Genomic DNA, 12,361 nt, shown 5'->3' with positions numbered 1-12,361 from the left:
CTAAAATCGAAAAATGAAATATTTCCAACAATAAGTGATATATATGCTAGTTTATTACATTATTTGAAAAGTAAAAATATATTTAACCTTTTTTAATTCTACATTTCAGAATTTTTAACTCTTTCTCATATTTAACGACTGTAGATGTAATCTGACCTAGCGGACGCCGAAGTTGGGCTTATATTTTGTTTCCGGTCAGGTGGTTGAATAACCTTTAACCAAACATTTTTACACTACAATTAATCGATAATATGATGAATTTTAAATGAAATGGTCCTTTATTTTTTGAAATGGAAAAAAAATACTCTTCAAACACGGATGTTTGGCCTGCTCTATAGGTGTGCTACTGGCGGATAAAATGGCAACTAGAAAACATCGGTTCTATACAGAGGTTGATTGTATAGTCATATAATAACAAGTGAACGTTGTGGATTAATGTTGACGTGGATGCTTGTCCAAAGAATTTACAATTGTGTCATAAATTGTTGAAAAATTTCTCAATCCAAGCTATTGAGTCATGATATATCTTTCCGTCGATTCATCAATTGTTGGATTTTGTGTTCCTTTCGTTTAGCATTCTAAAGTATTATATTTTCACTCATCATCTTAGTCAATGTAGTTTCCTTGTTGGAATTTGTGATCTATGTCAATGCTGAGTAGATGATTTCTTTGACGATAAACCTGATTTAAAAAGTAAATAAGATTTTGAATCGAAAACATGAGTCGCACCATCGGGATTTTCACGGAATCTTCAGATAGGAATCCAGAAATAGACCTTTGCAGACTTTGTAGGGAGAAGCATGATTGTTTTTACAGCATATTCACTTCAAATGTAGCGTACAATATAACTGTGAAGGATGCCCTACATGATTTAGTTGGCTTACAAGTAAGTGGCACATTAAATGTTATCGATTTTATTTAAAATGGTGCTTACTTCATTTCATGTTTTGATTCCCAACTCTATTGATGTGTAACGTGTTTATTAAAATCTCAGATTACTGTGGGAGATGGCCTGCCCACTACCATGTGTCCACTGTGTTTGAAGAAACTTACGGAATTCAGTGTTTTCAAAAAGATTTGTATAGAATCAGACGCAGTTCTTAGAAAAAGTTGCTTCAGGGTGAGTACTTATCGTAATTTCTTATTTGAAGACTGGTGTAGTATAAGTATTGCAGAGTTAATGGTGAAACTCTTTGGTTTATGTAGACAAAAGTAGGAATCAAGAATGATATATTTTGCGAAACGTTTTACGGAAAAGTGTAACAAGTCCAATTTCCCGTTAATTTGGTTTTTCCCTATCTGTCAATCCTTGGACGGGTCCTATTACTGTTGCTGTTGGTGTTACAATGGCGACGATGGAAGACATTTTGTCATCTAGTGAAATTAAGTGTGTGCTAAACTACGATATCCAGGAAAGAATGGCATTCAAACTCACTATTTATCAACCCAAAAAGGCAATCTACCCACTGCGCTATACCACGCTACATTTTTAAGTATTTGATGAGGTAAAAGGAGCATGTTAAAGTGAACAAAAAAATCCCTGACGATTTGCTGCTAAAGATTGAAGTGTCAGAGACCCAGAAATTGGTTTGTCTATGCGTTGTCAAATACAGTCTCATGTGCACGCGAACGTATTAATCGGCTTCTTTGTTTAGCTCGGAGCCTCTTCCTTACCTTTAATTATGATCTCATTAGGCTATGGTTATGTGTAACTAAAATATCTTTGCGAAGTTTCTGAAATGGATTGTTTATTTTCAAGTCATCTTGTTTGAATAGATGGTGGTTACAATGAAGGCAAAATTGGCAAAGTATTAGAAATTAATTTAAGTGCAGAGAAATTAACCCAGGAAACATTTTCATCAAAAATGTAAAATTAGAAAGCAAATTGGGAATTTTGATGTGGTATATCTTTTCTGTATTTGTTAAGTTTATTTTTATTTAGTTTACTATTTTCCAATATTGGAATATAATTTTTATATTTGCATCAACTTTGATTATTTAAATCACAGCATATTTGGCTAGAACCATTTCTGTTAGTGCCCTTTAAAAATTATTTACATTTTTACATATAAAAAGAGTATTTTATGTAATCTTTTAGATAAACTATTTTATTTCTATAGTACATTATAAAATTTGAAAGTTTTCTACAAATTTTGTGGTTAGCAAGTTTAAATATGACCTTTGCATAAGTTCAAAGATTACCTGTGTTAGGGGATACATTTTTTTAGGTACTGAGATATTTATCCTTCATAACAGTCTTCAAAATCTTTGCAAAGGATATGGCATGCAAAAGCTTAGTCAGGAGTTACACCAGGCCAAATTCTCCTACTCCATCATGGCCGACATTTCTATTTTGACGAGTTGTCCAGGTGCCCTGTTGACGATGGACAACTCGTACATCGAAACTTCAGCTGATTGTGAAATAGAGTTGGAGAACCTAACCCAGTGGAATTCCCATGTAAATTCTAACGATTTTATACGCAGGGAAAACCTGTGACAATTCTTTTTATGGTATGCATGCCTGGCAAGGTTATTGCGTTCTTAATTTTTTGGGGGGCTATTGGCATAAATAAGGGCTCCAAATTAATGCTCAGAGTAGCTTAATTCTAACTATCTATTTTGAGGTCTACTCTTTTGAAACTTTTTTTATTTGTTTTGATAACATTTTGTATACTAATTTCGTGATATTTGGAATGCGATTCTGTTTTAATTTGTGAATTAATTTTGTACAATGAGTTTGGAGTGTGTTCACAGAAATATTGTCTTATTGTTAGTGCATAAGGAATAATAAATGTTTTTTGCTGATTTTTTTAAGAATACATTTGAGTTCATGCAGGTGTGCATTCATTAACTGTGGTGATAAACTGTTTCACCTAACTATGGAAGTAAAGCTTTAGTATGTGATGTGTTTTTATTTTGTATTTTAATGGTTGATATGATTAATAATTTAAAATTGTGGTTAATTAATAAGGCTCTGCCCACCCTATTATGGAAATGTAGCTATTAGAATATCTTATGGGAGTGGTGTAAAAGGAAGGATGTTGTCCATTTCTAGCTGCAGTTTTTCCCCATCATTGTGGCAGAGCTTGAATACTGGTATGTGGTGAGGTTTTGCATGAATGAAGCCATTTTTCAATGCATTCTTATGAGTGCAACTGATGATCTGTCAGACTATGTAATATTGAATGCAACAAATAATAATCAGATGATTCAATGTCTGAGGAATTAGTTGGGTGCGTTCAGCCTTTGCATTTGAGTTTTTTCAGTTAGGTTTTAATGTTTAATGCTCTAGGCTTTGTAATGTGAGGTTGAGCATTTCATGCTGTGGAATTACTGTTGAATCATTGGGAACAATATTTCCTTTCTTGGCACTAAATTCCCAATGCATGCAATTCCTTGGAAATGGCTTGGTGGGTAACTTAAATACAAAGCAGTCTCTTCTCGAGTATGGCATTGATCTTCATTGAGCAATGCCTCCAATGGATTTTCTCTGGAGGTTTTTGGCCTTTCTTCACATAGACCATTGTCATCATTGAAATGATTGTCTTTGAAGCAATGATACCAATCCTGTAACAGTGTTTCTGTTATAGCAGTCTCTCAGTTAATTTTTTAAAATATTATGGTGCTCTTCTCTCAACACTAAGTATCTAATGCCGTGACGTATTCATCATGGTTGTTGAGCAGTTTGTTTAACTAATGTCTGAGCTTGAGTCATGATGATTCTGGTAGTTCAAAGTTGAGCAGCAATCAGTGCTATCTATTGACAGGCAGTAAGAACTTTTTTTTCGAGCATAATACATAATTTCTGTGTGATTGGTTTAGCATGTTCTAAGGATAATAATAACAGGGTAATTTAAAAAACCGTTTCTTGAAAAAGTTTTGGAAGAGAAGATGATTTTGAGGTCTGTTTTCTTTCTGCATAGATATTGTACCCTGTATTCTCTTCCAGAGTTTATATTTGAGTATTAACAAGAGGTAAGAGAACATATACATTGAAAAGAGAACATATGCAATGAAAAGAGAACACATAACAAATACATTGAAAACATGCTCCACTTGTTTTTTCCATGATTGTACTGTTGAGAAAAGAATAAGTTGTGATTTTGGCCTTTTAACAGATACTATTAAAAAAATTATAATTGCAGAAGCAAATTGAGTGAAAGAATAAGAAACTTGACTTATTTATTTTCTTAACTGCAAAAAATTGAATCTTCAGTCTCTTTTGATTTCTCATGATTTGAAAAAAAACGGAAAAAAGATGCATCTGAATAATCTCCATTCTCTGTCGTCTATTTTGCTGTGAAGGGGCAGCTTCTATGGTCCCCAAGATACTTAGAAAAGACACTTTGTTTACTTGGAATATCAGGGATCTTCCGGTAATTTTTTTTTTCAGTTTGCACTGTACCTTTTCAGTATTTGATTAACAGGCATGCAGAGACCAGGCTATTTTTACATAATAGCAGAGGCAATATGTGAATCATTCTTCTTCGTAATGCCTATAGTATTCCAAATATGTATGTTTTAAAGAGATAAAGGTTTATCCCTGTTACTTTTTCTGCAGAGTTTTGAAGGAGGAGGGGCAGATGATGAGGAGTCGGAGCCTTGTGTGGAGACTAAGGACTGCATTCAAGATGTCATTGAAAAGACTTCAGAGTTCGCATGCTCAGCCCAAATGACTGAAGTATACATTCCTGTGCCAGACTGCTTATTGCCCAGGGACAATGATTTGGTAAGTTTTAATCTCATTCACTGTGAAAACTGTGTCTAATCACCTTCAGTTTTACAAATTTCTCGGTTGTATGAGGAATGGGGGTGTGTCTGTTATAAATTTAAGTATTTTGTGGGAAGTCACTGGCATAATGCAACCTTCAGATGTTGTTCTTTCTAGTAGTGACACATGAGGCAGGAAGTGGAACCTCACAAATGTTTTTCATGCAGGTCAATAGCAGTTGTACAGTATTGATAATCTGTTGACAGAAATGTCTCCTATCCCGTAGAGTATAGTTTTGGATACCCTTGTCAAATCTCTGTTCAAGCCATTAGTGGTGGCTATAACAAGGCTGCCACATGATTGCCTCTATTTGCTCAAGCCATCATCCTCCATTGTTTTAACAGAGGAACCAGCATAAACTATTGTGAATCCTTTTTATAAGCCTAGGTGAAGAAATGATGCAGACAATTCAATGTACAGTGGAACCTCGATGAATCGTTCCCACTGTTGTGCCCTTGCTGTAAATGGCCAATACTCTCATTCTAAGTATGTGATGTTGGTGGCGTAGCTCTCCCCTCCCTAGTTGAGCGTTTATATGCCGGAGTTTGATATGTGAGTCGCATGAATCTCATGAGTATTTTGGCCAGCTGCAATGGTCTCACATAAAACAGGAGTTTTCATTATCGATTGAGGGAATTATTGTTTTGCCTTTATTGAGTGATGCCCATTATTCTCTTTTAGTGTTTTTGAGGAGAAAAGGGATGACAAGTTGGTAAGTTTTATTCTTATACTCAGTGAAACCTAAAGTGAACCACCTTCACTTGTAGAAATTTCTTGGTTGCTTGAAGAAATAGGGTGTGTCTGTCGTGAATATAAGTATTTTTATGGGAAGTCACTCACCATTATGCAACCTTCAGTTGTTGATCTGGTCTAGTAGTAATCTTTGAGGCAAAAAGCCGTACCACACAAATCTTTATTCATGCAAGTCAATATCAGTTGTACATCACTTGTAATCTGTCGAAAAAATGTCTCTTATCCCGTGGGTTAGCCATTGGTAGTGGCTAAAACTAGGCTATGTCTCATGATTGCCCTCGTATTTTTTCAGGCTATCTTCGTGCTTAAATTCTACTGAGGAATTAGCATAGATTGTTGTAGCACCTCTTTATAAGCCAAGGTGAAGAAAAGATGAACACAATTCAATGTACACTGGAACCTCGACTAATCGTTCCCACTGCAATGCCCCTACTCTAAGTGACCATAACTCTCATTCAATGTGCTCCTGGTCATCTAGCTCCCTCTCCCTATTTGGACATTTATATTCTAGACTTTGATCTCTGATCTGCAAGAATCTCACGAGTATATTGCCCATCTGGAGTGGTACCAATGAAAAGAGGAGTTTATATTATCGAATGAGGTTATTAATATTTTGCTTTTATTGAGTGATGCCCATTATCCTTTTCTAGTTTCATATAAAAGATGAGAATGAAGATCACCTCAGTGAGGAGAATAATCCTATGCAGTACACGTCAGATCCAGCTGGAAGTGATGCCTCTGACCCATTGGCCACTGATGACCTGGTGAGTGTACTTTTGCCATGTGTAATTTAAATTTCCTATGGCACGTTGTCATTCCTTTATGGATTATTCCCAACACCCCTCAGCAGGAACGTACACCATTTTGCCTCGCCTTTGCCAACAAAAGTCATGAACAACTACAGAAGAGCTTTCATCTTTGAATCATTAAAATAAAATGTAATGAACTGATTTGGTGTATTTTGCCAAACTGACCACTCAACTTTGCTCTCTGCGCAAGTAAGCTCTCTGTCATCTCGGCACTGAGCAGTCATTTGTTATGTGATCACACAAACACAGTTTTACTTCCATTTACCATTGAGTGGAAGGGGGGATGTTAGTAATTGAGAGTTAAGCTGAGTACTTTTGACTGAGGTACAGTGAAACAGATTGATCGTGACATCATGATGTAGCTGCTAGCCAAATTCAACTACATAACTTGCATTCCTTATGAGGGATTGATGTTCATAGGAATCAAAATGTGCAGAAAAAAGCAGATGTGGATTTTGTGATGAAAGTGAAGAGGAATTTATAGTGTAGGCTAGGGATTCAACCTTCTTAGCCATTTTTGAATGGGGTGTTTGACGTTTGCAATGCAAGTTGATTGCCAAAAGATATAAATTTTTAGTGATCTGAACTGATTTTTCTTTACTCTGACTGAATTTTCTGCTGCTGTTGTTCATAGTCTTGAAACACTTCCACTTTTAATGAAATATCAAGATTTTTCTTAGTCTTAGATTTTTATCATTTTTTTAGAAGTCAGTGCTCTTGGCCTTGTTCCCTTTTGGAAATTAATTTTAATGATCCGGGAGGTTCACAACTTAAAAAGCTATTTATTCCCAAGATTTTCCCAATAAAGTTGTTTCTTCTCATACTACGGCTATTATTAGATTATTTGAGAATGAATAAGAATTTTACTGGCTGAATCATTTTGGTTTATCAAGTTAATCTCTTTTCTACAAAGAAACCAGAATCGTTCATCAGGAATAATTTATTTTCTACGTACACTTTGTAATTCAAGCTTTGTTCATGAAAACTATATCTTCTTGTACCAATTGATTAAAATGGGTATCCATCGTTGTCCCTCTTTCCAACAGAGTGATCGGGTAACCTACAAGTGCTCTTCTGTTAAAGAAGATCAGATTAGCGATGATGAAGAAGGACTTCATGTACACAATGATTGCTCTGTTGGTGTCTCAAATAAACTGATGCATCAAGACTCTTCTGGTCAGGTAATAATATTAATGTACTTTATTTTTTTCTGTATCACCATCATAATTTAACAGAACTAAAATTGGTTTCATGCAACCCCCGATTAATATCTAACGTCTGCTTATCTTTTCATGTATATGGCCTTTTTTATATCCTTAATAACCTGGCCAATGAGAAACATACAGAACTATTCTTTTCCCTACTCTCTGTCCACCTCTCCTTTTTGTCCGACTATTGTATTTATAAGGCCATCACATCTAATGAGGTGGCCAATTAAGATAAGGGTTTTAGAAGACTTCCCTTTCCTCCCACTCTTCTTTTCACTTCCTTCTTTTGTTTTCATTTTTTTATCCTCGGTAATCTTTTAGAGCGACACATTTTGAAAGCTTCCAATCTTGACTTTTCTGCAGCTGTCCATTTTGAAACCTGGCTACCATTTTTTACTATGCTTGAAATGTAGTATCAGATATACTGTTTCCCTATTTTGGTGTTAATACTCTCAATTGTAGGAGTCTTCTTTTTTCTAGTGTTCTCGGTGCCTGTGCTATTATACTGACTATTTATTTCTTGCTTCATCATCACTGGTAACTAAGCTTCCTAAAGCATAATATATCAGTCTGTTTGTAAGAATAGAGATGTCCTTAAAAAAGACAAAGGGTATTGTAACCTTCATCAGTGGTGGAGTTTTATATTAAATTGTAGAAATTATCATTTGTAGTCTATAATTTTTCATTAATTAAGTGCATTTACTCCTGAAACAATTTGATATGCTTGAAAGCGCAGTCTAAATCTTTTGTGCAAATTAGTTGCGAAGGATTCAGGTTTTTCCAGGCAAACTAATGTTGTTGTGTGGAAATATACATCATAAAAACTTAATTAAGTCACTGGATGTAAAAATACCTCAAGAAAACACCAGTTATCAATTTTACATGTAGAGAAAAAAATCTTCATATTTACCCATTGAAGTTTTGCAACTTTTGTCCTATTAGAAATTAATCTAAAGATTTCTCTTTTTCGTTAACTCAGAATGGCCGTCAGTTGTATCTCGTCTGAGTAAGTTTTTTTGTCAAAATCTTTGATGTCTCTAAACCAAATTATAAACCAAAATAAACTAAAATTATTTTCTGTAGTTGCCCCTTTTTATTTTCCATGAATGAATGCTATTTCCTAAGGCGTCTGGATTCTCATGCAAAGTGTTCCCATAATATAAGTTTCTGTTATAATTTAAGATGATATCTGGAGAATTACATCTCCAGGAACTGTTGCCCAGAGAATAATGACGTGGATTTTTCAGGAATTTTGCAATGAAAATAAGAAGCATTGGGAGTATAGTTAAGTGGTAAATTTAATGACAAGTATAAACATAATCAATTCCTGACATTAATTACCTCCCCGGATAGTATGAAGAATATATCCATTTGAAACTAACTTTTATTTTATTCGTGTGACTAATTCTGAAAAGCACATCTATGTCTCTGTACCTCATTCGCTAATGATGATGATTGGGGATTATATTGCAGCCCAATACCTTAACTGCTTTCCAAGGTGAAAAGGTGGAAGCTCAGAGTAGGGGAGATATTGTGGCAGACCTGGACGCGATGCCAATTGGGGCAAAGAAGGAACTATCTCCGGAGGAGAATGCCCAGGTATGTACAGAATCCTTGTAAGGGAATGTAATTATTAGTTGAAGGAGGTAAAAATCTAAACGTTTGTCATTGTAAATCATAGGGCATTCTGCTTTTTACACAGATTCAAAGGTAACCCATTTGATTCAAAGTAATTAATAATTCAAACAAGTTATCTTATTTAAATGTTAGCAGTTTTTTTCCTTCTTATGTTGTTCATTTGGTAGTAGTTTTCTTGCCTTATACATAACTATATAAAATCCTGGGATAGATAAACTTAGCCTTATTAGCCCTCCAGTAGGGAGGTGGTGCACCATGGTCGTCCAAAGTATTTCATGTGTGTGCTGTTATTCATGTGATGGCACATTATACCTGTGATTTTCAGAAGCTACCCATTATTTAGGTGTAAAAAGTCTCACATAGTTGCTTGTTAGTTACTGGCTCATGCTTAGCGTTAAAGCTCTAGCTTTACAAGTGACCAACCTTAACTTTTTTTCCTCCGGTGAATAAGAAAGAGCTGTATTCCTCCAATGTAGGAATGTGGGTTCCCAGCGGTGCTGTTTATTGAAGGTACACTAACCCTTCTTCAGTATTCCTGTTCTCTTTGCTACTCTGATGCACGAGTATTTACAGGCAGTGTAACCCATTCAATTGAAAGTTACAAAGAACTGAAACAAGTATTCTTATCTTAAAAGCAGCTGTTTATTCATTTCTATGTTGTACGTAAGTGTTGTAGTTTACTTGCCTTATATGTTAGTATGTTAAATCCTGGTATCATATCTTATGAGGATGTATATTTTACAATATGACATCCTAGTACTGATAAATGATAGCTCATTAAGAAAACCACGTCTCAGACTTCAATCAAACTTTTTAGTGTTGTAGTCCATCTGGAGCTGTCCACAAATCACCCCCATACGGAATTACATAACCAATGGTTTTAAAAAGAAGTGCAGTTAAACATTCATAGGTCTATTTTATTCCCATAGAGGAAGGAGTGGTATCCGAGTGTTAATGGTGTTTGGCTACTACCTGGAGGTCCCAGGTTTGACATTTGCATATAGTGCTCTTTTTTCATAATTTTTTTCTACTTATCATTGTGCAAAATTTTACTTAAAAATTGGTTTGTATTGGTAATGTAAAAATTTCAATGCAAGTTTTAAAATAGTTTAGCATTTAAAGTACAATCAAACACAGCAATAAAAATGGTGTTGCAACATTTTATGAATTTTTGATTTATTGTGGTTCTGCCTGCCTGCTGTTCATCTTTGTTTCCATTAATTTCACTGAAAAAATTAGTTTCCTGTGTGGAAATATTTTTCTGAAATGCAGCAGCATCAGATTTTGACCCATTTTTTCACATGGATACCTAGTTTCAATTACATTTTTTTTTCTCGCTAAAGAAACCTTAATTTTTTTATGGTATCGCTTGAATAAAATGACATCAATTGCATACTTAACAAATGAAGATTATATTACATGAAAGGCATAACATGTATCAAAAAATGCTCCCATGGTAAAGGAAGGACATTTATTTTTTAACCCTTAACCAGTGAGGAACAATTCTTGTTACACTAGCAGTGACGTACAGTCTGGGAGACTGCAATAAATCAAAAATTCATAAAATGTTGCAACGCCATTCTTATTGTTTTGTTTGATTTTTCTTTAAATGCTAATCCACCAATGGGCCAATAAGGGGTTCCAACTCTGGCTCACCCATGAGGCGATCCCAAAAACCTTTGGTGTGGTTTTTGAACTGGTTGAACTTTAATGAATACTGAATACCTTGTGCATTGACAGGCCCTCAAAGGTGGTGCGGAGGCGGATGTATCGGAAGGCGATCTTCCCGGGGATCAGCAGTCTAAGGAATACGATGAGGAGGAGAGCTTCTGTCTGAGGCTGGAGAGTGATTCGGATGAAGGGGATGAATACAGAAACAGTGATGCTGGAACCAAGGTGGTGAGTATGGGATACTTGCTGATTGACACAGTTTTTATAGTAGACTAAGTACAGCAGACTCCGACAATTATCTGGCCATCGATTATCCATGCATGAATATAACTCTCGCTCAATATTTAATAAAATAAAATGCATTTGGATCTGAAAATATCCAATCCAAAAGATCTGGCTCTGAAAATCAATGATCCGGTCTGAATCCAGGTCCGAAAAAAAATCTGGATCCATCCCCAATTAAAAGCATCCTTAATCAAGGTTCCCACTGAACCGTGAAAACCTTATAACCGTGAGTAAGCTATGATTTTATTCTACCATGAAAAAACCTGGAAATAGCCATGAATATCATCATAAAACGTTAAAAATCTCTCCAAATTTGTTGCAGAACTATGAATGACTGATGATGAGAAAAATCGATACTTCGATCATGTTCAATGCGGAGTCACCTGGAGACACTGCCCATGCATTTATATACACAAGTGTATTTGCAGAGAAGTTATTGGTTCATGTGCCATGACAACACATTGACCTGTGATTGGAAGACTGGTAACTGGTACAGTGATCATTAACCCTGGGAAAAAATCAGACACTTCTTCACTTCTTTACTACCCTACTACTTCCATTTTTCCGCTCACAACCAGGCTCTGCATTTTACTAACGATAGGTGACGTAAGAAGAGATAGCACATTCATTGCTGTGTTTTCACTCACGGCGTCTGTCATGTTTATTAAATTTGTTGTCAATGTGCGGCCGATGATTGTTATGTGAGCAAAACTTCTACCCAAAATGGCACATCAACAGGCCGTGAATTTGATGATGTTAAGACCGTGAAAACTGGGAAAAAACCGTGAATTTTATTAGTTAGTTAGACCAGGAACCCTGCTAATTAAAAGTATGGCATAGCAATTGCTACTAGCATCCATGCTTTTTGTTTGGCAGACAGACAGTACAGTTGATGATTACAGCGGCGGAAATACGGAGTGACAGAAAAATGAATGCTTAAAAGGAGGTTGTAAATATAGCAGACTCCCGATTATCCAGCTGCGGTTAATCCGTGTTGCGGATTATCCGTGCATGGTTTTCACTCTTGCTCTATATTTTCCGTGACCTTTAACCTCTTTCCTATGCAGGGTGTGATTTCACGGCCTGAATTTTCTCACGAAGCAAAAGGGCAAAGGCCGTGTTTTCACAGTTTCGCGGTCAAGAATGCAGAGTGGGTCCCAACCGCCATTAGGGTCCCTCGGCGCGAGAGGTCCGACCCTTTCCTATTATCCATGTGGGGATTACCT

At 35.8% G+C, this 12,361-nt stretch overlaps 1 protein-coding gene across 1 annotated transcript; it reads left to right on the top strand.

Moving 5' to 3' along the window:
* The first annotated feature begins 4,696 nt into the window (after positions 1–4,696).
* Positions 4,697–12,056, top strand: LOC124173076. The gene is made up of 6 exons (XM_046552589.1): positions 4,697–4,729; positions 6,175–6,288; positions 7,380–7,514; positions 9,015–9,140; positions 10,920–11,078; positions 12,012–12,056. The coding sequence occupies exons 2-6, from the start codon at positions 6,226–6,228 to the stop codon at positions 12,054–12,056; spliced, it is 528 nt and encodes a 175-aa protein (XP_046408545.1). The 5' UTR covers positions 4,697–4,729; positions 6,175–6,225.
* Positions 12,057–12,361: the final 305 nt, after the last annotated feature.

This window comes from Ischnura elegans (genome assembly GCF_921293095.1).
Source record: "Ischnura elegans chromosome 13 unlocalized genomic scaffold, ioIscEleg1.1 SUPER_13_unloc_4, whole genome shotgun sequence".
Taxonomy (NCBI): Eukaryota; Metazoa; Arthropoda; class Insecta; order Odonata; family Coenagrionidae; genus Ischnura; species Ischnura elegans.
Note: the sequence above shows the minus strand (reverse complement) of the source record. Positions and strands in the feature narration are given on the sequence as shown.

What these genes read in the sequence shown, in the direction of transcription:
- LOC124173076 (XM_046552589.1), top strand. Translation starts at nt 6,226, where the DNA reads ATGCAGTACACGTCAGATCCAGCTGGAAGTGATGCCTCTGACCCATTG. An exon ending in ATCAAGACTCTTCTGGTCAG is followed by an intron (nt 7,515 to 9,014) that starts GTAATAATATTA and finishes ATTATATTGCAG; the next exon opens with CCCAATACCTTAACTGCTTT. An exon ending in GTGATGCTGGAACCAAGGTG is followed by an intron (nt 11,079 to 12,011) that starts GTGAGTATGGGA and finishes TTTGTTTGGCAG; the next exon opens with ACAGACAGTACAGTTGATGA.